Raw genomic sequence first — 27,806 nt, 5'->3', positions numbered from 1 at the left:
TGCATGGGTGTCGGGGACTTGGAGAGGCCACGGTGAAGCTGCCTTGGGGTCGCTGCCCACTGCGCCCCTCGGAGAGGTGGTACGGTGCCATGTGCTAGTCCCCTAGCTGAGTGCCACCTCCGTGCTGTCCCTGCCTGGTCCCTGACGTGTCGGGGAGGGAGGGATGGAGGGAAGGGATGCTGCTCGGGGCTGCTCGGGAGAGGTTTTGGTACCTGTCCCCTCTGCGCCTCGCCGCCTTGCTGCCAGGAAGGGGAGGTGGGGTACGGCCAGGGGCGGCTCTCGCTAGGGAGCGGAGGGATGGTCGGAGGAGGCTCCAGGGGGACGTACGACTTGGGGAGGGGAGGTCGAGGCGGGCCGGGTTCCTGGGGTGGAGAGGAGCATTAGGCGTGAGAGCAGAGAAACTGGGAGACGGGAAGGAAAAGAGAGTTAGAGAGAGCACGAGACAAAACACAGAGAAAGGCCAGGGAAGGAGGAGGGAGAGCAGCTGGCGGCTGCTCATTCGGTCCTGCACTTCTGTGTCCCCATACACGGGGGGACTTTTCCCATCTCCCATGCGCAGCGGGGCCAGGCAGGGGAGGGGGCAGCTGGAGAGACCCTCCCCGAGCTCAGGGCTATCAGCCCCCAGGAGACATCAGCATCGCCTTGGTGCAGCCAGGGCAGCTTTGAGGAGTCCCCAGGTTCCACCCTGAACTTCCCACGGATGCAGGTGAGATCAGTGGATGCAGGGACTGTGGTGGCAGCAAGAGCTGGCCCTGGAGCTGAGCAACTCCCAGCCTTCAGGCTGCTTGGTGCAGGAGCCCAGACACAGCCCCTGTGAGGGGCACGGACCCAGACGTCACCAGGAGACCCCACAGCCCAGGGACGTGGGCAGAGCGGTGCCCCCAGACAGAGCCACATGCAAACCCGATGCCCAAGTGAGGACTCGGGGCTCCCTGGGGACACCCCGGCTCACTCACCTCGCTGGGACCCGGCTTGGTGGGCGAGCCCTGGGAGCCGGAGACGAGGGAGAAGGGGCTCAGGGGGCTGGTGAGGCTGGCCGAGCTCAGGGGGCTGGCGGGGCTGTTGGAGCTGTACGTGCCCGGGGGGCCGATGGCCACTGCAGAAAAAAAAAAAAAAAAAAAAGCAGAAATAAGCACGTGCACCACAGCACAGCCTCTCCCAGTGAGTGCCTCGCAGCAGCGCTGTCACAGGGGATGCCCCAAGCTGTGGCATGCTGGGGTCAGTGCCGTGCAGGGCAGGGACTGAGCCTGCTCACCTCTGTGCTTGGCAGTGTCCGTGCCACGGGACGGATTGTTCTTCCTCAGCCCCTCCATCACGTCCTGGATCCGCCAGATCTCTTTCTGGATCTGCCGGTTGAGCATTTCGTTCTGCAGGGGCGAAAAGCAGCGGTCAGAGCGGCTCCCACCGCTGTCAGCCCTGCAGCCAGCCCTGTCCTGGCCATGTCCCATCCCCGCTGCCACATCCCATCCCCGGGGCTCAGTGGGGTTCATCTGAGACAGACGCAGCCCCGCTGGGCCAAACCATCACGCCCACGACTCGTCTCCTGCCGGGAGCTGCAGGCTGGGGCAGGGGCTGGCAGAGCCCCACGGGCATGGGGAGCGCTTGCAGCCCCTTCGCCAGCACCAAGAAGCAACGCACCCGGGTGCCTCAGCTTCATCAGCACCCCTGTGCTCGCTGCCAGCTGTGGCCAAAGCAGGACGCTGAGATCCGCAGCCGCTTGCAGATCGGCTCCTTGCAGGAGCAGAGGGCTGAAGGAACCAGGGGACTTCAACCTGCACCAGCTGGGGCTGGTGGGGGGAACTTGGGGCCAGCGAGGGTCTCCTGGGGCCATTGGGGTCCCGCTCACCTGGATGTCGAGGTTCAGCTGCTCCCAGAGGTCGTCGTGCAGGGCGGACACCTCGCTCTCCAGGCTCTCGTACTCAGCGGTGCTGTTGGCCAAGGCCTGTGGAGTGGGGGAGTCAGGGGGGTTTGGGCAGCAGCCATGGGGCACAGAGCTCTGCCAGGTGCTCTGGGAAGGATGGATGGGGATGGGGACAGGGAAAGGGGCAGGAACGGGGACAGGGAGCGTGGTGGAGGGGGAGCCCCCTACCGTGCTGGCCTGCGAGAGCTCCACGCGGATGTTGATGAGCTGGTTCTGCAGCGATTCCTTCTTGTGCAGCAGCTTCTCCGGGTAGGCCGGCTGGCTCCCGAACATCTCCAGCTCCTGGTGCGTCCCCATCAGGGCACTCTCCAGGCTCTCCTGGGGGGGACGAGAAGGCAATGCAGCTGTGAGAGCACTCACCAGGGCGGCTGGGGCAGAAGCAGCATTTTCCCCTCCTTAATGGGCCATTAGTGCATGGAGACTACCGGGACCATGGCAGGGCCATGAAATCCCCCCCAGCCCACAAATGTCCCCCCTGAGCTGTCCCCAAACTGTGTGCGCCATGTACCTTCTCCGCTCGGAGCTGCTGCACCAGCCTCTCCTGCTCCCGCAGCACCTTGTTCTGCTCACAGAGCTTCCCCAGCAGCTTCTGCTCCCGGGTAGGAAAGAGAAAGGGAGGGAAGGGTGAGAGCCCAGCAATGGGGTGTGGAGCACACCAGGCACCCGTGCAACCAGATCCATGCTCGGCTGGAGCCAAGACCTCCAGGAGAGACGGGATGCAGCCAGTGCACAGCCCTCGGGGTTGGGTAAATGGGACAACGTGTGGTCCCAGGGAGGGTTTCCAGCCTGCCGGGCTCATTGCAAGGGACAGGACATGTAGGGTCAGGGGCAGAGGGAGGACATGCAGCACGGACATTCGCTCTTACATCGGTGTCTTGCTCGCTTATCTTGTAGGCGTGCAGAGTCTCCCTGTAGGCTTCAGGGAAGGGCGTCACCTGCAAGCAGAGCGCGGGGTGAGCCTGGCTCTGGGAGCTGATGCGCTGCCAGGAGCCCCTCGGGAAGGAGAGGCTGCTGCCGGCGAGCAGCCCCTCTCCCGGTCCCTGCGGAAGGAGAAGCGAGAGCCGAGTCCCCGGAGGCAGCACGGTGGGGGGGAAGGCACAGCCTCCTCCTCATTCCCAGCCCCGGTGCCCGCTGGCCGGGCAAGCAGCAGGAGTTAACTGGAGACAAGCTCTCCGCCAGACGCCAAGAGCTCGGCTAGAGAGATGTCTCGTGAATCATTAACTGCCTGGCATACAGCTGCCACCGTTTCACAGGCAGGGAAACAAAGGCAGAAAGATTAAGCCGTAATCCCACTTAGTGGAGTAGAAGCACCTATAAATCAGCCGTCACATCAGGACCTGTTTACCATCCAGCTTCTCTGTGAGTCATTTTCCTTTCCTGGAAATCTAAATTACTAATGGGACCTCACCAATTAAATGCCTCCAAGATCTCGAGATGAAAGGCATAAGATAGGAAGAAGGGGATCATTATTGCTAGAAAGCAAGACGCTACATTAGAGTGATTTAAAACCACAGGACAATGCAAATAGACCTGAACCTGGGAAATGCCCGGCTCAGCTCACGGCAGAGTCTGGCAGATGCGGATCCTGCTGCCTCCGAGCAGGGAGCCGGGCCAACAAAAGCATCGCAGGTGCTCTGGCTTCACCCTGCAGGGCATCCCCCGCTCCCCTGGCACAGGGATGGGAACAGGCACCTTCCCCTCCCCAAGAAGCACCAACAATCACCCGGTCACACATCCAAGAGATGCCTGCCCAGGTCTGGCCCACTCCTGCCCTGCTCATGGCACCGAGTGCCGGCAGCACCAGGGCCCCACAGCCACTCTGGCTGCCGGGTGACTCGATGCGCCCACATTTGGAGCTGCACTCCACGCCGGCTGGGGTGCCCCCATGCTTTTGCAGCCTCTCCAAACTCCAGGTAAAAGGAGAGAAGCGTGCCACAGCCTCGTGGGGTAACAGGCTGCTTCCTCTCCTCAACACCGGAGGTATTGCTTTGGTTTAAGATCCTTGGGCTGGATTCCTCCGGATCCGCCTTCTCCTTGCCTCTTCAACACAGCGGCGAGCAAAGCACCTGAACGAGGGCGAGGGCTTGGGACTGCCACGTCCCCACCTTGTGCTCTCAGGACAAGGATTTACGGCGTTGCAATGGCTCATGGATGGATTAGCAAAGCCTGGGATGGACTAGCAGGGCCCTGAGAGCGTGATGTGCTGGCGCTGCATGGATGCTGGAGCTTGCATGAGCAGAGATGGCAGGAGGTGACCTCGGGGATGGTGTGTGGGGCGGCTGACGTGGCCTGCCATGCACGAGCGGCCGGGCCAGCCCGGCGGCCAGAGGCTTACTTGCATGTAGAGCTGAGCCCTAGGGGAGGAGGTCTCCACCATCCTGTTCACCATACTGATCAGGGTTTCGCTCTCGCTCATCTGCGACAGACAGGGAAGGAAATTTCAGAGGTCAGCGGAGACACGCGTGCGCTCGGGTGCCGTCGGTGCAGCTCTGTCCAGGACCCGTCGGGGCATCATGCTGCAAGGTACCACCTCTGAGAGATGTCCCAGGTGCTTGAGCCACGAGGAAACAGCTGCCCCAGGCTGCTGCTGCCCTGTTTGGGGCAGTCAAGAGCATCCTGGGGGCTGAAAACTTTGATGAGGGGAGAGGGAAACACAGATCCAACCGAGCCAGCTCCGAGCTGGGCTGCAGCCAACTGCACACACAGACACAGGCTTGCACAGAGACGCCCACGGCCGCGACGCACAGCGTGGCCCCAGTAGACAGACAGGCAAGCCCAACGACAAACAGCTCCACGTCCTGTCCATGAGCACAGACACGCTCTGGGTACAGAGGGGACCACAGCCTCGGGGGGACAGCAGGGTCCCCCACTCAAGCCCTGTGGCCTCAAACAGCAGAGCCTCCTGCGGGGATGGCAGCACACAGAAACACTGCAGGTGCCCGAAGACGAGAGGCAGACGATGCCCTCACAGCCACAACCCCTGAGGACCAAGGGGTGAGGGCAGCTGAAGCACAGATCCAGGACCAGACCCCGGCTTGGGGCCGGTCAGCGAGGCAGGGCGCAGCCAACCCCTGACTGCACCCAGTGCGGCTCTCCAGACAAGCGAGGAGAGCAAAAATGAAGTAGCAAACTGTTTTAAAAGAGCTACTCAACAACATCACTCTGAATTAGTCTCTCCAGAGGTCAGCAGGAGAGGAGGAGGAGATGGAAAGCCTTTTTAGGGAGCATTTTGAAGCGTCTCAGAGACCGAGCGTTGCTGCCGATGGCTGTGAAATAATCCAGAGAGCTTTCATTGCACCGAGCGCTCCTGCTTGTCCTTGGCTCTGCTCCAAGGCAGACACAGATCTTGGTGATTACTGCACCGATGGGGATTTGCAGACTAATGAGATTGTCTCTGGAGCAGCTCCCTTAGTGCAAGCCTGGTTGTGCAGCAAGCGCAGGGCGGCAGCAGCAGCCAATGGCTCCCGTCCCCCTCTCTGATTTCAGGCAGTGCCTGCACTTTCCACCCCACCGCACCCGCAGCTGCCTCCCAGGCCTTCCCTCCCCCTGCCCCCGGGATGAAGTCAGCTCATGGCTGTCCTCCAAACACCCCTTGGCATGCAAAATCCCAGGAGCTGCTGCTTCGGTGCCAGTCCCAGCGGGCTCCTGATCCCAGCCCTGCATCAAACCTCTCGCCTTTGAGGAGGCACGGGGCGAGAGTGTCACCAACACCACCTCGCCTGGCTGCACACCTTGTTCACCCTCCTGCGGGGTCCTGGGTGAGCACCAAACACCTCTGTGCCCCAGCCCAGCCACCTGCAGGGGCTCGCAGCCCCTTGCTGGGTGCCCTGGATCATCATTTTGGCAGCAGCTCGGCTCACACCGATGCCAGAGGCACTGCTGGGCACGGGGACATCCCGCACCGCCCCGCCGGCTCCAGCATACCCCACAGAAGGCACTGTCAGGGGGGTTTCTCTGCCAAGCAACGAGTGACCCTACGGAGGGGAAGGATGGAGGAAGCAAACCAAAGACAACTCGTGCTGCTTTAATGCCAAGAGGGGTGAGGATGGATGTTAGGGGAAGAGATGCTCTGCTGGGAAAGAAGGGGACGCCGCTGGGGACAGGGCACACGGGGACAGAAGCAGCGTGAGGCTCGCAGCCAGCTCTGCCTACCTGCTGGTCCAAATACTCTAGGTTTCTTTGCAACTGAAGGTCTAAAAGTTCATCCTACCAGGAGCCAGCAGGCATGCGGCAAGAAACGAACACACAAAACACATAAAAAAAAGAAGCAAAGCGGTTAGGTGAAGGCTGCAGAAATGCGAAGACCTCTGGGCTGGGTAAGCAAGGGGCAACCTCCTCTGCCCAAAGTGGGGAGGGTGGCCGGGGACGTGCTGCAGGACACCAGACCCCGCTCTCCTCCCGGCTCTCCACAGCCAGCACGCCTCCCTCCCGGCTGGAAGCAGCAGGTCCCTGTCCTTGGGGCTCCGCTTGCCTCCCCTGCATCTCTCGCTGGTGAGGATGGATGGCAGCATGGACAGCTTATGAAAATTTATGCTTCTCCCTCCTGCAATGGCTGCTCCTGCCCTGCGGGATTGGGCTGCACAGGGGGACCTGCTGGTCGCCCCCCCACCAGCTCCATGCTTTAGGGGGAAAACGCAGCTCAGGGACAAGCAGCAGCGGTAGCCAAAAGTGAGGAAGCGAGGAGAGGAGAGGTGCAGGGAGCGCGCCAGCCTCACCCCATCCCCAGGGGAACAGCCCCAGCGGTGACAAGCTGGGCATCACCGGGCATATGGGGGTCCAAGGGGGACCAGGAGGGACTGGAGACACCAGAGGTCCTGACCTGCCCGGCACAGCCCATCTCAGACCCACAAAGCTGCTCCTCCTCACCCATCCAAGCCAGAGTGCCCTGAGCTGTGACCCCCCTGTCCTTGCAGACCGCCGAGCCCACCCCGTCGGTGCCAGCAGCGTACATACCATTTTGTCATGGACTGTGGGAGATGCCGGGTAGTGGTACGGGAACATCCCCACGGGGACGGGCCGCCTGTCGCCCAGATAGTCGTACTGGGGAGAGAGGAGACCCCACTAAACCCTGGGGACAGGTGAGGGGCATGCGATGCCTCCCCCATCCCCTTTTTGCTGCTCAGAGTGGCTGCAGGGGCTCGGGACACATCTCTCCCACCCTGTGCAGACCCCCAGCCCTGCAGCAGGGTCAGGTCCGGCTTTGAGGGGTGCAGCAGCAATATAGGGACAACAGAGTGCTCCTCTTGGGATCGCCTTGCTCATGGTGGCCCCAAGCTCCCCTCCTGCCCCATCTCTCCAGCCTCCCAGCAGCGCAGGAGCAGCCAGGAGGGAACAAGCACAACTTGGGTGGCTTTGCAGGGCTGCAAGGGAGGACCTAAAGCCACCAGCTGCTGCGCACCAAGGACTCGGTGGCATCCTGAGGCCAGGATGTGCACCCAAAAGGCGCAGACTGTGCCACAGCATCCCCACCCTGACGTCCCCAACATGGGTCCCCTCCATCCCCGCACACCCCAGCAGCGACGGACGCTTACCTTGGGCGAACTGATGGACCTCCTCATCATGAAGGTGGCGGGGTCGGCGTAAATTTCCTCTCCCCGGGGCGGCAGCCGCTCAAAGCGGGCGCTGGGTGAGCGGACGGGGGAGTAGACACGAGCCCTGGTGTAGGAGCCCTGGCTGGGCGAGCGCGGCACGGAGCGGGAGCGGGGCTGCAGCGACATGCGCCGCAGGGAGCCCGAGGCAGCGTCCACCTCGTCGAAATAAGTCGGTTGCCTGCCAGGGCCGGCGAGCCAGAGTGGGACGTCCTGCCGGCCAAAAGCGGGGTGCTCCTTCCACTCCCGGAGCTGGTAGGGGCCCCCGTTGCGGAAGGAGTGGCGCTTATCGTCCAGCGCCCAGGGTGGGCTCACGCGCTCGTAGGCAGGCATGGAGCAGATGCTGTCAGGGCGCACACCGGGCGGGTAGTACTGGTAGTCCTCGGGGTACTGGGGCGAGTAGGGCGAGTAGTAGTCGGGCACCCGGCGAGACACGGGGTAAAACCTGGTGGGGCTGGGAGAGAAGAGAGAAGTGAGATCTGGGTGGTCCCAGAGGTGAGGATACCCTCGTAGCAGGCAGCTCTGACACCATTGTTGGGAAAGCTGGTGTCTGTCCTCCTGGGGACCCCATGGTGGCCCCCCTCCAAAATTCACCCTGCTTAGCTTTTGGGGGTGTCCTACACACATCATGCGGCAGATTTGCTGATCCCAGGAGGGGATAAAGCAGGTGGGAAGAGGAAAAATATTCCCGGAACATCACCCAAAAGAAAAGGAGCAGGGTCCCCTCCTCTCCCCTGGCCACCCCCCACAGCCCTCACCTCCGCAGCTCCTCGGGGGGCACGTTCCCCCGGCGCAGGTTCACCCACTGCTGCAGCTGCGTCATGGAGCTCTTGCGCTGGGCAATCTTCTCGGGGTTGGTGCGGGGGGCAAAGCTCCGGCGGTGGACAGCGCTCTCCCCGTCGGGTGGGGGATAGGCGGTGCTGCTGGGGCGGCTGGGGGAAGAATACGGCCACCCGTTGGGCTGCGTCGGCTGCTCCGTGCTTGCTGGCACCCGGGGTCCCTCAGGGTAGGGGCTGCCGGGCTCCGAGGGCATCTCCTGCCCCGCGATGCCGTTGGCTTTGGCCAAGGGTTCCTTCTTGCTCTCCGTCCTCTCCGGTTTCCTCTCCATCTTCTCCGAACCACGGCCGTCGCCTTCACCCCTGGTCTTGGCGTCGGGGTCGGCCTTGGGGTGCTCGCGGTGCACGGCGTTGCGGTGGTGGTGGTGCTTGCTGGGAGGGATGTTTTCAGAGTCTGTCTTCTCGTGTCTGCAGGGCATGGAGACACAAGAGAGCATTACCCTCTGATTGTAACACCCCCAGGATGGCCAACAATATCCCATCCCTCTCGCAGCCTCAGGGGGCTGATGCTCCCCCAGCTCTGTTCTGCACAGGGACCCCGTGCTCCAAGAGGTCCCCAGCCGTGGCGCACGGCCCCTCCACCCCAGCTCCAAGAGGCAGAGGGGTGCCCCCAGCCCCGTGCAGCGCTCTGACCTCTGGGTGGGGGGGATCTGCACCCGGGCAGCTTCGCCCATGGCTTGGATCCAGGACTCCTGCTCCTCTGTGTTCTCGGCGCTGAAGAAGTAGGTCCGGATGCCAGCGTGCTCGGCCTGGGGAGACAGGGACTGCCCGTTACTCGCCGGCACCTCCTCCACCCAGCACACAGTCACCTGCAGGGGGGCAGAGAAGTGGGGAGAGAGACAGACAGGCGAGTGAGAGCTCCATCTCCACCCTGGCACGAGGTCCTGGTGCCGCAGGAGAAGCCGCCTCGGTCCCCAGGAGCATCCTCAGCAGCACTGGGCAGGACGAAGGCTCTGCGGGCAGATCCAGGATCCCTTGTCCCCTGGGCTCACAGCGATGCCCTCGCCCTCCGTGATGCTGGGGACCAGCCCTTCCCCCAGAAGCTGCACCCCAGCACTGTGCAGGTGCCCTGGGGATGCCCAGAGGCAGATGGGGGAGCCGCATCCCATCGAGAGCAGCAGCGCTGGCCAGAGCATTATTGGTCATGCAGGGCTAGGGAGAAGGTGGCTTCTTGGCTCAGAGAATGTTTTTTTTGGGGAAAAAGGTTCATTTTGGATCCAGGATGTCAGTGCCCACCCTCCACCCCATGCTAGAGCAGCTGGAGGGCAGGTTTGGCTGCTGAGGGCCTTTCTGAAGCAGCCACCTTTCCTCTCTCTGGGAAGGGATGGGAGGCAGCAAGGAGGAAGAAAAGAAAAAAAAGTATTTTTTTCCCCCTGGAAAACTTTTGGGGGTCAAATAATTTAAAATAAAATTAACAAAAAAAGGGGTTTTGATTAAAACCCTCCCTTGGGTTTCCATTTTCCCCAGCTGCAGGGGGCAGGGACGCCTCCTGCCTGGCTCCTCCTGACCCTGCAGCCTCCTCCCTCGAAAGCTCTGCAGCCAGAGCGAGAGATAAAACAGAAAACCGCACCGATTCCTGCCCTGGATTAGTGAGAGCGGGGTGAGTGAAGCATGCGGGTCACCCCTCACCCTCTGCATGCATCAGAAACACAAGCAGATACTACCTAGCTGGTGGCGGGGTGCTGGCGTGGCCGAAGGGCGCATGGAGACCTCCTGTCCGGGGGGATCCTCGCCCGCGGAGAGAGGAGGAAACACAGACAAGGGGTCAAACCGCAGCGGGGGGATTGTGGGCGCAGCCCTTGCCTTGCTTTGGGGCCCTCTGGGACCCCTTCCCCTCTTCCAAGGGGTATCCAAGTGGTACCCAAGGTGCTGGAGCCCAAGGCTGGCAGCACACGGAGCCCACGGCAGTGGCACAGAGGGAACCCCTGGATGCTGTGACTGGGAAGCCCACGCACGGAGATGAGGGCTGCAGTGCTGCCTAATCCTAGTACAGCACCAGGTGGTTTGACTCCCTGTTTCTATTTTTCCATGGGTTCCTACAGGGACATGAGCACTGAGGACATGGAGAGGTGCAGGTCATGTAGCTCCTGCCATGCTCATGAGCAGGAAGGAGCGTGCTCGGTTTTGGCACAACCAGGCTGTGTGTAGGTCCATCAGCAAGCAAGCACTAACCCAATCACCCAGCCTCTCTGGGCTAGGGATGGCGGCTGATGCTGCTTTACCCTCTACGTGCCTCAGTTTCCCCAGCAGAAGGCACAGGGGACGTCCCAGGGGGTTACTGCAGTCACCCCTCTGCGCAGCTTGGCTCTGCTCCACGCACCAGCACCAAGAAAGCAAGGGGAGGGCGCAGCGGGGACCCTGCAAGCATCGCTGCTGCCCCAGCACCGTTCCAGGGCCCCCCAGGCCCCGCACTCCGGCACTGACCTTAAACGTGTGCTTCCTGCTGATGTTGTCGGAGGGCTGTACGGCTGCCACGCGGAAGCTGAGGAGAGGGATGCTGCCCAGGATGCTCTCCTCCTTCTCATCTGGTGGGAAACGAGGGGCGTTAGGCGCATGGTGGGACCCCGGCAGAGACCCTCCAGCTTCGTTTTGGGGACACGGCCCCATCGATCCTGCCCACGGCCGGCACAGACGCAGGCACGGGGCTGCTTGGGCGGGCAGCCCACCTGTAGGAAAGCGCTGCCTTCCTGTTGCTTCGCCCTCACCAGCAAATGCTGCTGCTGCTCAGCTTACACAACAGCCTGCTCAATAATTCATGCTCGCCCTCGACTGCCAGGGTGAGCTGAGCGAGCCGCCAGGGAGGCATTAACCCTGGCGTGGCAAGTGCCCCCAGAAGCGAGCAGCCCCCAAAAGCATACCTTTGTAGTAGAAGAGGCAGCGATCCACCAGCACGAACCAGCGCTTGTTCCACTGCTTCACCCCCGAGCTGGCCTGCGAGAGAGGAGCAGTGAGACCGCAGGAGATGTGTACCCGTGGGTGGCCAGCACCCAGCCGCAAAGGGGGAGGCACGTCCTGGGGATGGAGCATCGGGGCAGCCGGGTACCTGCTTGTAGAGCCAGCCGCTTTTGGTCACGGCGGCGTTGGGGTTCCTCTTCATCGAGTTGGAGCGCTTCCCGAAGGCGATGCCCTTGCGGGAGGGGCGCGATGCCTGCAGAGGGGGAGAGGAGACGCTCAGTTCCTGGAGGGACCCCCTGGGGCACCCTGTCTCCACTGCCACCCGCCGTGCCGCGTGGCTCCAGGCACCCACCCGGCCTCCGGGGCGCTCCGGGGGCACCTCCGACACCATGGCGTGGTTGGAGGGCTCGCTGCTGCTGCTGGTCGCCGGGCGCTTGCCGCCTGCTTTGCTTGACATGTCCAAGGTCGGTCTGTGGCACAGATTTGCTGTCAGCACGGCTGTGTTCCAGGGGCCAGACCCCCCAAATCCCCACCCCAAGCACCAGCCCCCCGTGCCCCAAGCCCGCCTCAGTCCCCAAAGCAGGGGAGGTGGGCGCCAACCTACTTCTGCAAGTCCAATCTTGAGTTTTCTTCCGGGACCTGGCCCGTCACTGGGTGCAGGAACGTGTTCCGCCTTTCATTGTGGCTGCAAGGCACAGCGATGGGGGAGCAGGGTTAGTGCTGTGGGGGGACCCATGGCACTGCTGCCCTGAGAGCCAAGGAGAAGGATGGGGTCCGAGGGTGCACAGAAACCCGGTGAGGTGCTGAGCTTCTGCTGAGCCCCGGCATGGAGCACAGCTCCACACCTCCTCTGCAAACCTAGGTGCAACAGCTCCAGCCATCCCCACTACCCCCCTAAATAAATCCCTTTGCTTTTAGCACCGTATTTCCTGCTCCAGCACCAGGGCTTTGTTGTGCATCTTGTACTCTTCGCACCACTCTTTGCTGGTGCCCCAAAGTGTGGAGAGGGACCCCCAAAAGCCCCCTGTGCAGCCCCTGGATTTGCAGCACTGTCGCGTGACCGCTTCCCTTGCTCCCCCCCCTCATCCACACGCTTCATAATCCGCACAGCAAATTTCATCTGCATTTCCCAGACAGCGTTTGCCTTGCCAAGAGCCGAAATGAGGTCTCCGATGGCTGAGACCTCATTACTTCTGCTGGACACATCACACGGCGTCGGCTGCCGCGTGGTGAGACATTATCATAACCCCCCCGGCTGTCAGCACAAATCGCTGCAGAGGCAGCAGCCGTGGCCCGTCCCAAAGCGACATCCTCAACGTCACATCCTCTGCTCCGGCTGGCTGATTTCAGAGCCATTTGCCAAAATATCTGGAGCCAGGCTAAGAACAGGGTCACAAAGCGCTGGGCCCCGCTGCTGACAGCCCTCGTGGGGGGCATGGGTGGAGGTGGGGGACTCTCAGCAGAACCCCCAGCAGGGTTTTTGCAGCTGGCTGTCCCCAAAATGCAGCCAGGCCAGTGAAAGGATGCTGCCTCCTGTCGGGCCATGCTCACCAGCTGGGCGCTGCCACCTCCGCACCCCGAAAGCTGCAATGAGGATGAGATACCCGAGCACCGCCCCGACACAAAAATCTGCCACGATTTCATGGCAGCAGAGACAAAGAGTTAATGTCTTGGAGAGAAAAAAAAAACATCAGCAACCGAAGCACCCAGGAGTTGGGTGAGATCTTGGACCAAGCCCAGAGCTGCCCAGTGAAGAGCATCAGCTATGGGGTGAGATGCACGGGGTGCTCCAAAAACCTCTCTGCTTTGGAGAGCCCCCCTGAAGAAGCGACCCCATGTCCAGGCTCCGGGCTCCATCCTGGGGTGTTTGCTTTGCACCAAGGGGTGCCAAGGACCCCGTCTTGGTGACAGCCCCCAGCAAGTGCCAGGCACCAGGACACGGGTGCCCCCTGGCCACCCACGATGTCAACACAGAAACAGCCCGGCACACTGCTGGAGTGCTGAGTGTCAGCAAAGAAGGGGAAGTTTGAGCAAGAAAACAGCTGCCAAGACCATCCCATCCACGCACGCATCGCCCTGAAGCTGGGCTCCAGCCAGGCTCAGCCGATATTAACTGCTTTCTGCCAAAAAAAGCCCTGCGAGGAGCTGCTTCCCCTTGCAGGTCCCAGCCTGGCCCCGCACCCTGCTCTGCCCCCCTCCGCCTGCTCTCCCCCTTGCTGGGGGTCACCTTAAAACCCTTTGCAAGGCGCCCACACCCCGCAGCGAGGGGCAGCACCTGCTCCCCTGGCACAGGGCTTTTCTGTGCCACGACCGCATCTGCTGTGAGTTCGCTGAGGTGGCAGCGTCCCCGTTTTGTGCTCTCTGCTCCGAGGGCACCAAAGGAGCTTTCTGCCACAGGGTCTGGAGCTGCTTCGGGTCCCTTTGCCCCCGCGGAAGGCTTTGGAGAGCCACGCCACCACGGCAGTGATGGGGCAGGTCGCGGGGAGGGTGCAAACACGGAGCAAGCAGCACCCCGAACGCCCCAGCCCTGCCAAGCCTGGGCTGCGCCGAGCCACCAGTGCAGCCAAGCCCCTGCTGGGGACATCCCCTGGGTCCCCAGCCCTGCCCACCACTGCGGGTTTCTCTACCTGCAAGCTGAGCTCTCCCCCAGCCCAAGGTGCCCACCTGGCTTTGCAGCCCCCCAAAGCGCTTTACAGCCCCCACAGATCCTCCTTGCACCAACCCAGGCACCTCTGCCCCTTCCCCAGGCTGCTCCCACCCCCAGACCCGGCGTTCCCTCGGGGTCGTGGGGGCAGCTCCTTAACCCCCCGCCCGGAGCAGCTGCCTCTGCTGACCCCGCTCCAGAAACTCCCGAGTTCACCTCGCCTCCCCAGCACTGCAATGCAGCACTCGCTGCCCGGACCGAGGTGCCCCCAGCCACCGCCACCACGCCAGCACCCCCCGGAGGGGTCCTACCTCACCCTCCTGTCCGCCCGAAACTTCAGCATGGTGCCGGGGCGCTGCGGGCTCAGCGCCGGCTGCCGGCTCCCACCATGGCAGCGGCGGGCAAGGGGGGTCCCGTGCCACCCACCGCCCGGCTAGAGCGCACGTGCCGTGGGCACCGCACGGGCAGGGGGACGCCGACGACGTGTGACGGGGCTCGATGTCCTCTCCCGGCAGTGCCAGTCCCCCGAGCCCTGCGCTGGTGGCATCGGCGTTGCCCACGGTGGCAGCGGCGGGGCTCGCGGCCGCTGCGGTGGGTGCTGGCAGCCCCGGTGCAGCGCGGGTTGGCAAGCCCCGGAGCGCGGCAGGCAGCCGGCAGGCGATGACAGGGACAAACAGCTCCCGCTCGCGTCCCCACGCAGAGGAGAGGCGAAGGGCAGCGCTGCACACGCCGCCTCCCCCAGCCCAGGTGCAGCGTTGGGGAGCGGCGAGCATGCAGGAGAAGGGCGAGCGGGGCAGGGTGGGGGCTGCTGGTCCCTGTCCCCCCCCTTCTCCCAGCACCGAGCAGTGCAGGGGGTGCTGCCTGAGGACGGGAGGGTGCCGCGGGGAGGAAGTCGCTGAGCCGGTGCTGCTGCTGCTGCCCTGCATTCCCTGGCTGCATCCCTATCCCTTCCCCCTGCTTCTGTCCCCAAACCCTCCCCGCTCCCCCTCCTCGCTGTGCCTCCATCTCTTTCCAGGTCACCCCAGGGAACAGGACCAGCACCAGCACCGACCACCGCCGTACGACCCAGCAACTGCAGGGGGGGGACGGGGCCCTGCAGGGTGCCAGCACCGGGGCTCCGGCACCCCCAGCCGGGGCCTGGGGAGCCCTCAGCACCCCAGCAGGTGAAGGAAGGGAGCCCAGAGGGCAGGACTGGGGGGGACCGGCCCTCCTCCTGGGCACGGCGCTTTGAAAAGGCGATGCAAATGCATTACGGCTGTTATGATAATACGCTGAAATGTCAGCGCTGCCTTCCCTCCCCTCCAAAGAAAGCTCCAAAGAAGGAAGTGGAGCGCAGCAAGCCAGCTGGCCTCCATCACGCCGCGTCCCCGCTCCGCCACAGCCCCGGGACCACCTCGGGACACCAGCGCAGCCCGACGCACCTGCTCAGCACCGCTCAGCCCGGCGCCAGCACCATTGCATCATTCACCTGCTCCTCCCCAAATCCAGGACCTGGAGCCGCAGCCTGCCTCATCGGTCAGCCCAGGGTGAGCTGGGGCAACGCCAGTGCCCAGCCTCAGTGCTCGGGGATGCTCCCACCGCTCCGTGGCCAGCACAAGCGGTCCCTGTCCCTGCCGGGACCACGGCACCAGCACTGCCAGAGGATGTGCCAATGCAACTGGGACTACAGCTCCCGAAGCAGCCACACGCACCTGTTTGGGGCACCCTGAGCCAAAGCTGCTCTCAGAGGCGTGGAGGAGCCGAGCGGTGCGGCTGCTGCTCCCCTTGCTGGCATCCTGCAGGTGTGAGGAGAAACCTGCCTGCTGCAGTGCCCAAGGGCAGTGCCAGCCGTGTGCCTGCCCCTGGGGGTGGCCATCCCCACGTCCTCGCAGCAGCTCCCCAAACCCCGCCACCCGCGGTCAAGGTCTCCCAACGGCCCATGGACGCGTGCCAGCCCGCCGCCGCGCACCAAACCTGGGGCTCACCCAACAGCAGTGCCAACAGGAGACACAAATATCCCCTCTCCCCGCCACGCCGGGGTTTCACCTCCTGCCCCATCCCTGGTTCCACCAAGGGCTGCGCAGAGCGGTGCAGAGCCGCGCTCAGGGGTGACTCCAGCAGCTCTTAACCCGGGTTCAACCCTGGCTTTGCCAGCTTGCAGCAGGTGCCATCCCCCCTGCCCAGCTGGGCTATTTCACGCTGAGCGGTGCCTGGGGGTGGTCATGGACACGGTCCCCCTGCAGCAAAGAAAGCAGACACGCTCCTGAGCTCTGAACAGCAACTCCAGGGTGGGAGCTCCCCCAGACCTCCCAGGAGATAAGAGCTGGGGCTTTTCCTCGGGGTTAACATCAAAGAAAAACCCTCCAAAATCTCCCCTTGATTTTTCTCAAAGGTAGGGAGCAAGGGAAGGGAATAAACGCAGTAACTGGAGAACAAACTTTGACTGGGTGCTGCTGTTCTTCCCCCTCCCCAAAGTTAAAGTTTGCTGAGCGCAGGGAGGACAACTCCACCCTTTCCCCAGGGGGAAAACCCTTCTGGCTCACCGGTGCCCTTCCTGCGACTGTGAAGGTCACCGCTCCCTAGCGCTTGCAAACAAGGGCTGGGACACGTCCAGGAGCAAAACCTGAGGACCCTGCGGTGGCCGAGGCTCTGTGTGGGTGCATCCCTTGCTGGCATCGCCCTTCAGTGCGAGCAGCACCGGGCACAAACCAGCCACGCAGAGGCAGGAAAGAGGCAGGCGAATGCCAGCCTGCACCTGCAGGCAGGAGCCACAGGGCGGCTGGGCTGGCTGGCTCTGCCTGGCGGTGCAGGCACGGGGCACACTCACCAGCAGCTGGCTGGCTTCCTGGCAGGGTTTTTTTTCCTGGAATTTCTCTGCAGTCCATCCCTTTCCTCCCCAGCTGCCTGCCCAGGGTGGTCAGGACCCTTCCTCGCCCATAGCACAGGGTGTGAGGCCCCTCTCCATTGTTTTTTTTTTTTTTTTTGTGTGTGCACAGGGCTCCACATCCACATCAGTGCCTTGTCTGCTCTGCAGCGAGTGTGCAGAGGCTCAGGGGATGTGTGACCCCCTCTTGCGCTGCTTGCATGCAGTGGGAGAGCTCCTTGCAGCACGCCCAGCAAGCTGGATACACCAGGGTGTAAAAAGCATGCTGAGGGCTGGAGCTGAGCACAGGGAGAGCCCTCTCCAAGCCGATCCCAAATCCCTGTGGTGCTCGGCAGACATGCTCAAGGGATCTGCTCCCTCACTGAGGCCATCCCCACGGCGTCGGGGCTGCAGGCTCTTATCTGCACAGGCAGGGAGCAGGAGGGGAACGCAGCCTCTCCGCCCAGCCACAGGAGCCTGCCAAGCGCTAAATCTAGAGCAGAGCTGCGGGGAGGGGGTCCCCGACCCCCCTCCTCTCCACCGGGCCTACAGAGGCTGGGCTCAACCCCTCTGAGCGCTCCCAGCCGGCTAAAAACATCCCCCAGCTCCCAGGCTGGCTGCGCGCCACAGGGAACAGAGCACCTTGTCCTCCCACGCCCCAACCCGAATTTCAGCTCCTGCACGCGTCTCCACACCCCCTGGCCCCCGCCCCGCGGAGGGGCCCGGTGTAAATCTGGAGCAGCCACACTCGGTTTCGAGAGTGGCTCGGGGGCGAGCATCCAGGCTGCTCCCAAGCGAGAGGGGCTCGCGTGGCTCCAAGCCAAACACGCCCTGCGTTTTGGCCTCCTTCCTCTGTTTTTCTAGCCCTTTCTTCACCTCTCCCTCTCCTCCTGAGCCACATCCCTCTCCTCCGACCGAGGCTGGGTTGAGCCCTTGAAATCTGTTTTCTCCTAGGAAGCAGTGAGCTGCAGCACCCATGGCGTCACCCCGTCACCCATGGGCACCCTGCACGGAGGTGGGGGAGCAAACCCACCCCCTCGACTTGCAAGGGGAGCCCAGGGCAGGAGCAAAAGGCTTTAGGAGCAAAGCACCTAGAAATGCACCAAGAAACGAAGCCTTTCTTCTCTCCTTTGTGGCCCCATCATGCAGCCAGGAGCACAAAGGAGAGGCTTTGTCTGCGAGGAATCGGTGACACTCAGGGAAGATTTATTTTCCCCCAAGCAGTAATAAAGCAGACTCTCCGTGCACATGGAGCTGCCCTGCTCGGGGCACAGGGTGCAGAGGGCTGGCTGCGCGGGCTCTGCTCTGTGCGTCGGCCAGTGTGGCTTTTCCTCGGGATGCAACAGAAATGAAATAATGATAAAAAAAAAAAATTGAATTCTGCAGGCGCAGCAGCGTCCCTGCAGCCAGGGGACGAGTGCCAGCGGCTCGGCTCCTCCACTGCCTCTGCACGGGGAGAGGCCGGGGGAAGGCAGCGGGATGGGGCCGCCACGCAGCTCCTGCTCGCTGCCGAGAGCAGGGGGGGCAGCCTGCAGCCATTCCACACCCCCCCCGAGCTGATCCAAGCGGGATAAAAGAGGGACGTGCGTGCTCCCGGCGTCCTGTGCCAGCCCCAGCCCAGCCAACGGCCTGGGTCACAACCCCGTGGGAGGGGAGGCAGCGCAAGCAGACAGGAATTCGGCTGAACAAATGGAAGAGCGGGGACTCGCCGGACAGGAGCAAAGCTGATGGGGAGAAGTTCGGGAATTGCTGCTCTCAGCGTTTCTGAATTCCCCCGTGCTCACAAGAGTTATGTGCGAGGCCGGCTAGCTCGGGGCCCTGGGGAGAGGGAGAGAGGGGACTGGCGGTGAAAAGGGACAAGGCTTTGGGGATAAGAGGAGACGGAGGCAAAGATGGGAGGGCAAAGCTCCATGACCCCCCAGCCTGCCCTACCACCACGGGCTCAGCAGAGCGTGGAAATGCCAGCGCCTGCGGTGAGAGCAGCCCCTGGGGAGAAAGCTCCTCGTGGGTGCTCACAAACCAGCTCTCGGTGCGTGGCCACACGCGGAGCTTCCTTCCCTGCCCACCACCACGCTGCCAGCTGGCCGGCACCCCGCACCGACGCGCACGGCTCCGCGCGCCTGCCGGCTTTTCCTCCGTAACCGAATCCGTGCCCTAATCCCAGCCCCGCCGCCCAGCTGAGCAAGCGTTTCCGGCACTGCCGAGGCGGGGATGGGGGCAAGCAGCCAGCGCAGCCCCCACGCTAATGACAACGAGCTCCCGGTCCCGCTGCTCCTGGCTCGGCACCGGGACGCGTCCGAGCGGTGCCTGCATCCCCCCTTCCCGCAGGCACAGTCCTGCCCTGCTCCCCATCCATTTCTGGGGTGCACCAGGGTGGGGTAAACACAAGGATTAATTTTGTTTTCTGCCCTATTCTGAGTCAGGCACTTCTGAAAAGCGTTCTCCAAGAGAGGTGGCCACCACGTGCTTAGGGTGGCTTCAGCCCTTTGGCACCCCCTGACCGTGCAGCGATGCTGGGCGGGAAGGGAGGCCAAGCAGCCCCAGGAAGGAGGGTGCCAGCACCCATCTGCTCTGCCATCTCGCCCTGGTGACAAACCTCACACGTCAGCTGCCACCAGGGCGCCCAGGTGGGGAGCACCCCAGCTCAGCACCCGCCGCCGCCCAGAGCTTCCCCAGGCGGAGCAGGCGGCACCCACGGGGGGGCTCAGCACCCCCTGCACCTCGGGAGGGCTCTGGGGTGAGCCGCCGCACCGAGGCCAGGCCAGGCTTTACCCACGGCTCCTGCAAACACACCCTCGCAATAAATCTCCGCGCAAGTCCCCTGGGAGACGTGAGCGGAGGGAAGGCACAAAGCCTGAGCTGGATCGCGCCCGCAGGACCAGGGCTGCCGCGCAGGGCTGGCAGAGCCTGGGCAAAGTCCCCTGCATGAGGACGGCGGCTCCTGCGCACCCACGGCCCGCGGGGTGGCCCTGTGTCACCCAGCCCCGTGTGGGACGTCACCGGTGCCACGCAGAGGAGTGCCGGGGGCCCTGATGGGGACGTCCCCATGGCTGGGGTCCGAGGGTCCCTGCTGGGGGTTGGAGGGAGGCAGAGCCCCCTGGCAGGGGCAGAAGAAGCCCCCAGCAGCCTCAGCACTGCTGGATGGCTGGGAGCACGGGGAAGTCAGGGGATTTCCAGAGAACAAAGCGGCTGCTGGCAGCCAGCATCGCCTGCGGCGGGGGGAGCTGTCCTCCCCTCCTGGCCCAGGGAGAGGAGTCCGGCAGAAGCAGGGCAGTTTGTGTTTTATCTCCCTGGAAACTCCAGTTCCAGGGCCAGAAGGGAGAGGCAAAGGCATCGCCCAGAGGGACAGCCCGGCCGAAACGCGGCGCTGCGGGAGAAGCAGGGCTCGGTGCGGGCGCAGCACCGACAGCACCCATGGGGTGACGCATGGGGAGCGTCACGGCGGGGTGACAGCAGTGACCTGAGCTTGGGGCAGGGCAGAAGGCAGCTCCGTGTCCTGGCAGTGCCAGGTGCATTGCCCTGCTTCAACCACATCGCTCCTCTCTATCTTCTCAGGGTGCACACTGCCAGGTCCCCAGAGCCCCCCACGCCCCTGGGATGGGGCAGCTCTCCTCCAATGCCACCAGCCCAGCATCCTTCCCAGCCCCGGGGGGGTGTCTGCCAGCCCAGAGCCGACCCAGCAGGGGTCAGAGGGGATGACAGCGGTCGCATGGATAGATGCAATTGCCCACCCAGGCACTCGGGGCAGGGGGCCGGGGCGTGCTGTTGGCACACCGAGCGGCACCGCGGCAGGCACCGAGAGGCACAGGCAGGCACCGGCATGGGCGAGTGGCCACGAGACATCAAGAGCATTTACCGGCTCGGGAGGCAATCCTTCAGCCTCCCCCACACACACCACGGCGTCCTACAAACCTGGAATCGCTCTGGCTCTGCAGACCTCCCACCTCCCTCAGCCCAGGCTGGGGACACAAGCAGGGACCAGGGTCACCGCTTGGGGCCCAGCTCGGTGCTGCAGACAGACCCAGGGGACACATCACCTCCTGGCACCCCCTCCGCCAAACTGATGCACGAACATGGCCTGCAGAGCCAGCACGCCAACCCCAGCCCCTGGAGGATTTAAACCCCTCTCCAAGCCCTTTACCAAACCACTTCCAGCGCGCAGAAATACCTGTCTCAAGCAATCGCCGGCACGAGGCAGCAAAACAAACCAGAGCCGAGCCCCTCCTCGGGCAGGTCAGGTCATGAGCAGGGGATTACGGCACCGGCACCGGGGAAATCCTTTGGGGCCAGATCCTCAGCACCCGCTTCAGCCGCCGCATGCAGAAATCACGACAGCATCCCGACAGGTGACGGGCACAGCGGCACTTTGCCTGTCACCCCGCCGGCTGCCCTCAGCCCCTGGCCACAGACAATGGTCCACGTGTGCCACCGGGGCTCAGCGCCAGCACTGCACACACGCACCGGTGTCACCGCATTCACCAGTGTCACCGCACTCACCGCGCGTCCACGCCGCTTGCCGAAGCCGGTGGCTCTGTGCTGCCGGTGGGTGGTTTTCTGCCGAGCCCTGGGGACCGCGGTCGGTATCAATCATTAACAGCCACCTCAGCCCTGGCAGCCTTAACCCCATCAGCACCGCGTTGCTCCGGGCCCGGCGTGGGCAGGCAGCCTTGACTCACGCTGGACACGGTGCCCCGAAAGTCCCTGGCATGTCACCACACCGCTGACACTGGGGATGCAGAGGGGCTCCCGAGGGGCTCTGCACCCCCAGGGACGTGTGGTCACCCCCGCAGCACCGAGCAGCTTCGTGCACACCCTTCCTCTCATCTCCCCGCTTTGCAAACAGACACAGCTGCACTGGAGGGGGTTGCGAAGTCCTGTCTCTGTGCACCCCAAACTGCTCCATATCCCCATGCAGTGCTGTTTGTCCCCGTGCAGCCCTGAGGGCCGTATCCTGCCTCTGCACCCAGCTCAGCCGGCAGCAGCCATCACACAGGACCAGACCCTGCAACTCTCAGCACCCCGACGAGCAGTACAGCGCGGCAGGGAGGGGGATGAGGCTCATCCATCCCCTCCTCACTGCTGGGACTGGGGATGGAGAGGTCCCGGAGCTCCGCGAGCAGCATTTCCAAGGAAATCCGGTGGCTGTAGCTTCATCTGAGCGTGTTTACAGCCCAGCCACAGCTCCTAGCTCCCGCGGCCGTGCCGGGGCCAGCCCAGCTCCCGGGGCTGCTGCGCGGGGCGAGCAGCTTGGGCTGCTGGCCGAGGGGACACGATGCCAGCACCCACGGGGGCAGGAACAGAGCACCCAACACACTGCCAGGACGGTCATGCTGTGCAGCACGCAGCTGGAAGAGCAGAGCCAGAACCATCCCCGTGGCTCCGTGCTGGGAAGGGCGCTTGTCCCCGTTAGCAGACGCCACCATCTGCAGTAAGGACCGGGCACGTTGTCGGGGACAGGGTTAACCCAGCACGGCAGGGACATCTCCTCCCTGCACGGACTCCCCAGGCAGGGGGGAGAGGACAGACACACGTCCCCCCCTCCCACCACTGGCTGTTACCTGACCTGTGAGCAGCTGAATGATTAACCTTGTGCCATACTGTCAGCAGCGGCCCCGAGCACCCCGTGCCAGGCCCCGGCGCACCAACACCTCACACTTGGCTTGATACAGCCACCGCATCCCCCTGCGACCCCAAAATGGCACAGAAGAAGCACAACCCCTGGAGGAGACCCCCCAGTGCAAGGGGCCTTCTGCACCTCCGTCCCCATCCCCGTCTCTCCCCTTTGCCTGGGATAATGAAGCAATGACCCCTGCGCCCAGCCCGTGCTGCCCAGCGCCTGCACAGCCCCGCTCCCACTCCGTGGCTCTGCAGGTACTCACAGCCCCCCCGGCACAGCAGCACACGGCTCGGGGTTTCAGACACCGACACGCAGCGAATTTCGGCTTCTCCAGCAGCTCAGCCCCGGCTGCGGCCCCGGGGGTGTCCGAGCTGCGAGTGCTCAGAAATAGCCTTGGCCAAACATCTGCACGGCACCACCCCTGCGCAGGCTGGAAAGCAGGAGGGCTGCTGGAGGGATGGTTTTAATCAGGATATAAGCCCATCAAATGGCTAAAAAAAAACCACAGACAGGAGTGAGCTGTAAATAAGCGCAGATGCAGCTGGCTGATAAGATCTGCCTGCAGCGGGGCTCGGCTGCCCTGCGCCTGCGAAGTGCGCGGCCCCTTTGCATATGGGCAGGGCTTTGGATTTCCCGTTCCCGGGGCAGCAGACCCTGTGCCAGGCTGACTGCTCCCATCACGCTGCTTTGCACCCAAATGCTCATGGCTGCCTCCGGGTGGGAGCTGCCTCCTCCCCTGGACCTGACAGGAGCCCCTGGCACCCACCCCACCTGGGGCGCCCGCTCACCCACAGGTACGGAGCCCGTCTGGCCAGGGAAGCATGCATGGGGTGGCCCAACGAGCACCCCCACAAGATGCGAAGCCACCAGCTCCTTGAGAACACCTCGAGCTGTCAGTATTTCGAGGGTGCAATGCCCCCAGCTGTGATACAGGGTGCAGGAAGCGTCCCACTTGTTGCCAGCAGTGGGTTTTGAGGGCTCTGCCCTTGGGTGCTGCTCTTCCCACTCTTGGGGTGCAGCACGAGCACAGCGAGCGGGCTGAGCCCCAGCCTGGGGGCAGTCAGACCCGATAGGTTTTTCCATTCCCCACAGAAACTCTTGATTATTTTTGTCTAAATTATAAACTCTCTGCTGTTGCCTGTCGGATCCCCCAGAGACCCCTCAATTAGGGAAAATCACTCGGGTGCACGAGCAGAGGGCGTGCTCAGATGGATGCAAGTCACCCCTGCAGCACCCCAGGGTGCTGGGGGCACGATGTGGTGCATCACTGTGCTAATGCTGCTGCTGCCAGCTGCTGGGCCACGCTGCCACCACTGCAGCCCTGCATGGCCTTGGTGCATCACCTGTCCTCGCTCCTCCTGCAGAAGGGAGGGCGGGTGCTTCCCACACATATTTGGGTTTGGGGAGGCTTTGGACTACGAGGCTGCCACCCCTCTGCCTCGTCCCCAGCTCGCGGGCTGCACCAAGCCGCTGCCAGCCCTCTGAGTGACTCACGGGCTGCTCTGCGCCCAGACCGCCCGCAGTCAAGCCCCGACGCATTCGGCGCATTCCTGGCATAGCTGGCTGTGCCGGGCCGGCGCGGCACCGAGCCCCACACCTGCCGCAGCGGTGAGGCGGGGTGGAGGCCGGCAGTGCGCTCGGATCTCTGCAAACAGGCCCACGTGCCCCTGGGCTTCACCACGCTCTGCCCACCGCGACACGGCCACGTGGCCCCGCGGGGATTTACCCCGAGCAGGAGCAGGTCAGGGCCTCGGTGCCTCCCGTGCCATTGGGTTGCCATCGTGTGCCACCCGACAGCCTCCTCAGCAGCGGTGTGGTTGCTGTCCCGGTTGCCTTCCTCGTGCAAAGCCATGCTTCCCTTATGTTCTCGCAGGTGTGATGAAAGAGTACGGGGAAACTCGCTGTTTTTAGGTCTCATCCTGTGCCTCCACAAGCCCCAGAACAGTTTGTAACCGTGCTGTGACGCAAGAGCGCACGCGTGGCGGTTGTGCAAGTGCATTGCGCCAAACAACTCCCAAGGACAGTGCGGGCAGCAGCACCAGGCTGCCGGGCCCCACGCGGGGTGGCCGAGGCTCTCTGTCCCTGCAGGCACCCACAGCCTGGCTCACAGCTGTGGGGAGCATCCTGCAAGCTCTATGTGGGTGCCAGCGTGTCTGCAATGCTCAGAGCAGCCCAAATTGCTCCCAGTGCCAAGGAACAGCCACCACAGGAGCAGAGCGTGGCACCTCTGGCACGGCAGCACCTGCTGCACGTCCTGGTGCTGCCACCCTGTCACCGCCAGCCCCAAGCCCCTGAGACGGCTGCGCATGTGTCCGTACCGCCAGCCCCTGAGCACAAGCAGGGCAGGAACCAAAGGCTCCCCAAACCTGGCGGTTTGTTTATAAACAAACAGATTTCAGACCAAAACAAACACACAGAGCCAGGCTCGGGATCAGCTCCGCTTGCCAAGCTCACCCCTGCGGTGGCTGTCCTCTGCAGGGACACGGGGCTGGCTGGTGGCAGAGCCATCCTGGCATGGGGGGAAACGGGGGACATCACCAGCTGCCCTGCCCGTGCATCACCAGAGCAGAGAAATCAGGGCGCTCTGAGCAAACCCCAGCGGCCCCACAATCTGCAGCCAAACGAGGCACCTCCCGCTGCTGGTAAGTCTCCGGCACAGCCATCAGGGGCTGCCAGACCCCTGGGATGGGAGAAGGGCCCATGGAGGGCGATCCTTCTCCCATCCATCAGTGGAGGAAGCAGTGCTCCGGCACAGCTCCGACAGGCAGGTTGGGCTGGACGCCCTCGGTTCCTATCAACACTGGTGAGAGCTCACCCGTCACCGCTGTGGCGCAGCCTGCAGGTGATACAATACCAGGCTCGTTGCGTATCCAGCCATTAACCTCCTCCACAAACCATTAAACGCCCGGGGAGCCTGGGGTTCAGCCCGGCCGTTGCCACCAGGACTGGCTCAGCAGCGGTGCCGGTGCTTTGGGATGGCCGGGCCCTGGTTTATTGCTATCTCCAGCCCACCACGCCCCGGTGTCCCAGGGCTGTGGCTGGGGCAGGCGGGCACAGCCTGCTGGTGAATCACAGCTGGTTCCCAGCACCCCGACCACATCCTCACCAGTGCTCGCAGCTGGCCCCGGGGACAGCTGCAGGGGGAAAAGCAAGAAATTTGCCAGGGAAAAGCAAAGGGAGCCGCAAACACTTTCTACCCCTGCGGACCGGACCCTCAGAATCTCCCACGTTGGTGCAAAGGCAGCACAAGGCCGAGCTGTCCCCCTCTGCCACCAAACAGCCCTTCCCTTGTCACCCTCCCGCTGCCACCCCCGCAGCAGAGCGACCGCCGCGGGCGGGTTTTGCAGCTCTGCAGAACGGGATCTTCCCCTGAATGAAGTTTAGTCACCACGGGATGTTTCCAATTGGAAACCAGGACAGTTCCAGGCTGAAGGCGAGCCAGCTTTCCACTTCCCAGAAATCCCATTTGCAAGCGAGCCTCTTGCCAGTTCCCCTTTCTCCCCCGGCATCGAGTAAATAAACACAGCCCCGGCCCTCCCCGCGCCGAGGCGGGGAGATGCAGCGCTCCGGGCTCCGTCTGCAGCCCTGAACAGCCTCCATCCCCATCCTGGGGAGGCTTTGAGACTGCTCTCGGCCCCAAGCAGGGGGTGACAGCCTGGCAGGGACCTCGGTGCCCTTAGCCGTGCCCGGGGAGGGAAGCAGGAGGGATGGGAGTCACCGAGCTGGGGCTGGAGCCGGCGGTTGCGCAGCCTGGATGCGTCCCGTGGCACCGCACCTGCCCGCAGCATCCCCCGGGGGAGTTGCATCAGGTTTCATCTTTGTCCCAGTCGAGATGAGCCAGCCTGGTTATTGCTCTCTATAAGGAACTGCTCTGCTCCGGGGAGACAGTGCTGGGAAGAGCCCAGAGGCTTGTGCCGAGTTTCCAGAGGGCAGAGATGGGCCGATACGGGTGGGAAGAGCAGCCAGGCGCCCACCTTCACCCCGAGGCAGCCCAGCAGCTCCTGCTTCTCATGGCTTTGTGTCCGTGGTGGATTCTCTACAGCTTCAGGAACAGATAAAAAAAACTGCGCTGAAAGAGAAGCCGTTCATCCTCCTCCGTGCTGCTGCGCGGAGCCACAGCTCTGCTCACGCCCCGCTGCCTGCTCCCTCCTGGTAGGACCATGCGTCGAGATTGCTGTCCCCAGCTAAATCTGGCTGAAATTTGTGGACCAAGAGGTGAGGAAGTCACTGCGAATCAAGGGATTGAACTGGGAGGTTTGGATTTAACGTCCCAGGAGACCAGTAAGTGGAAGAAAGCCAGCTGTGCCCTTGGCTTGCACAGATGGACTGTCCCCCCCTGTGTGTCACTCCTGCCCCAGCAGGACGGAGCAGGTTCCGTGCAGGGACAGCAGAGCTGACATCCCAGCGATGTGTTGCACCGGCCATTGTCAGGAGCTGCTAATGATCCTTCCTTGTCACAGAATTAATTAATTAGTGGCCCTGCGGCACTAGGACGGAGCAAAGGACCATCCAGGAGGAGGGAGCACTCTGCTCCAGACCAGAGCCCGGTCTTTGACCTGCAGCATGCTGTCAGCAGGGGAGCAACAGGGGAGGAAGGAGAAGGATGGTGCCAGAATCAGGCCCAGCTATGACCCCACCACCCTCCAGCACTGCAGAGCAGCGGGGAGACTGCTCCCACCTCCAGGACATCCCCACGCGTGGCTGGGAGCAGCCGGACGGAAACCACAGCCATCCTGCACCGCCCGGCAGCAGCACCCACCTTGCTGGTGGATGCTTCCTGCCTTATCTGGAGGGTGCCGGAGATAGGAGGAGAGACACGGTGACAGCTCGGTCACCTGCTCCAAAACACAACGCGCTGCCACAGCCCTGGAGGCAGATTCGCTGCCACACACAACCCAGCTGCTCCTGGGCAGACACGGAAAAGTGGGACGGGTCTCGGCGCAAATCACCACATCCCTGGCCACGCACACCCAAGGGGGAGCCCAGCAGCTGAGGAGGGGATTATTACCCCCAAATGGCTCAGCTCTGAGCAGGGTCTGGCTCTTGCCAGGCTTCAGAGCGTGATGCAGAGCATAGGCACAACCCTTCCCAGCCCAGCGTGCGCAACGAACCGCCACCGGGGCAGGATCCCTGCCCGCATCCTGGCTGGAAGCGGAGCCGTGTGTACGCACAGCGTGCCCGGCCCTCTCAGCTGCCTCTGCCCCACTCCCAGCCCTGCCAACCTTATCGGCGCCGCCACACCTTCCCTGCAGCTCCCCACAAGGCTTAGGTTTAACTCCTGGCAGAGTGCAGCCGGGCTTTCCCGCGCACACCGGTGCCGTGCCGTGCCCGGCGGGACGCGCTGCCAGCCCATGGGCACGCTGCCTCCGACTTGCTGATATTTGGGGCTACGTTTGCCAGCCCTCTCCCTACAAACCCCCACCTCATATGTACCCACCAGTGTCAGCTCCGAGCCCCTCCAGT

The 27,806-nt window shown here is 63.4% G+C and overlaps 1 protein-coding gene across 2 annotated transcripts in view; it reads right to left on the bottom strand.

The window, feature by feature from the left end:
- Positions 1 to 27,806, bottom strand: part of PLEKHA6 (pleckstrin homology domain containing A6) — a 48,729-nt gene that overhangs the window by 5,685 nt on the left and 15,238 nt on the right. Inside the window, exons 4-19 of one of the 2 annotated variants that reach the window (XM_050715326.1) lie at positions 11,845 to 11,925; positions 11,389 to 11,710; positions 11,204 to 11,276; positions 10,770 to 10,870; positions 8,979 to 9,154; positions 8,268 to 8,753; positions 7,453 to 7,963; positions 6,875 to 6,961; positions 4,257 to 4,337; positions 2,788 to 2,856; positions 2,430 to 2,510; positions 2,090 to 2,239; positions 1,847 to 1,942; positions 1,256 to 1,367; positions 957 to 1,096; positions 213 to 362 (exon numbers count right to left, since the gene is read on the bottom strand). In XM_050715326.1, coding sequence (XP_050571283.1) covers positions 213 to 362; positions 957 to 1,096; positions 1,256 to 1,367; positions 1,847 to 1,942; positions 2,090 to 2,239; positions 2,430 to 2,510; positions 2,788 to 2,856; positions 4,257 to 4,337; positions 6,875 to 6,961; positions 7,453 to 7,963; positions 8,268 to 8,753; positions 8,979 to 9,154; positions 10,770 to 10,870; positions 11,204 to 11,276; positions 11,389 to 11,697 — 2,622 coding nt within the window. In that variant the 5' untranslated portion in view covers positions 11,698 to 11,710; positions 11,845 to 11,925. The remainder of the gene's footprint in view (positions 1 to 212; positions 363 to 956; positions 1,097 to 1,255; positions 1,368 to 1,846; positions 1,943 to 2,089; positions 2,240 to 2,429; positions 2,511 to 2,787; positions 2,857 to 4,256; positions 4,338 to 6,874; positions 6,962 to 7,452; positions 7,964 to 8,267; positions 8,754 to 8,978; positions 9,155 to 10,769; positions 10,871 to 11,203; positions 11,277 to 11,388; positions 11,711 to 11,844; positions 11,926 to 27,806) is intronic. The other variant, XM_035561415.2, reaches the window with a different exon arrangement.

This window comes from Cygnus atratus, chromosome 24 (assembly GCF_013377495.2).
Source record: "Cygnus atratus isolate AKBS03 ecotype Queensland, Australia chromosome 24, CAtr_DNAZoo_HiC_assembly, whole genome shotgun sequence".
NCBI lineage: Eukaryota > Metazoa > Chordata > Aves > Anseriformes > Anatidae > Cygnus > Cygnus atratus.
Note: the sequence above shows the minus strand (reverse complement) of the source record. Positions and strands in the feature narration are given on the sequence as shown.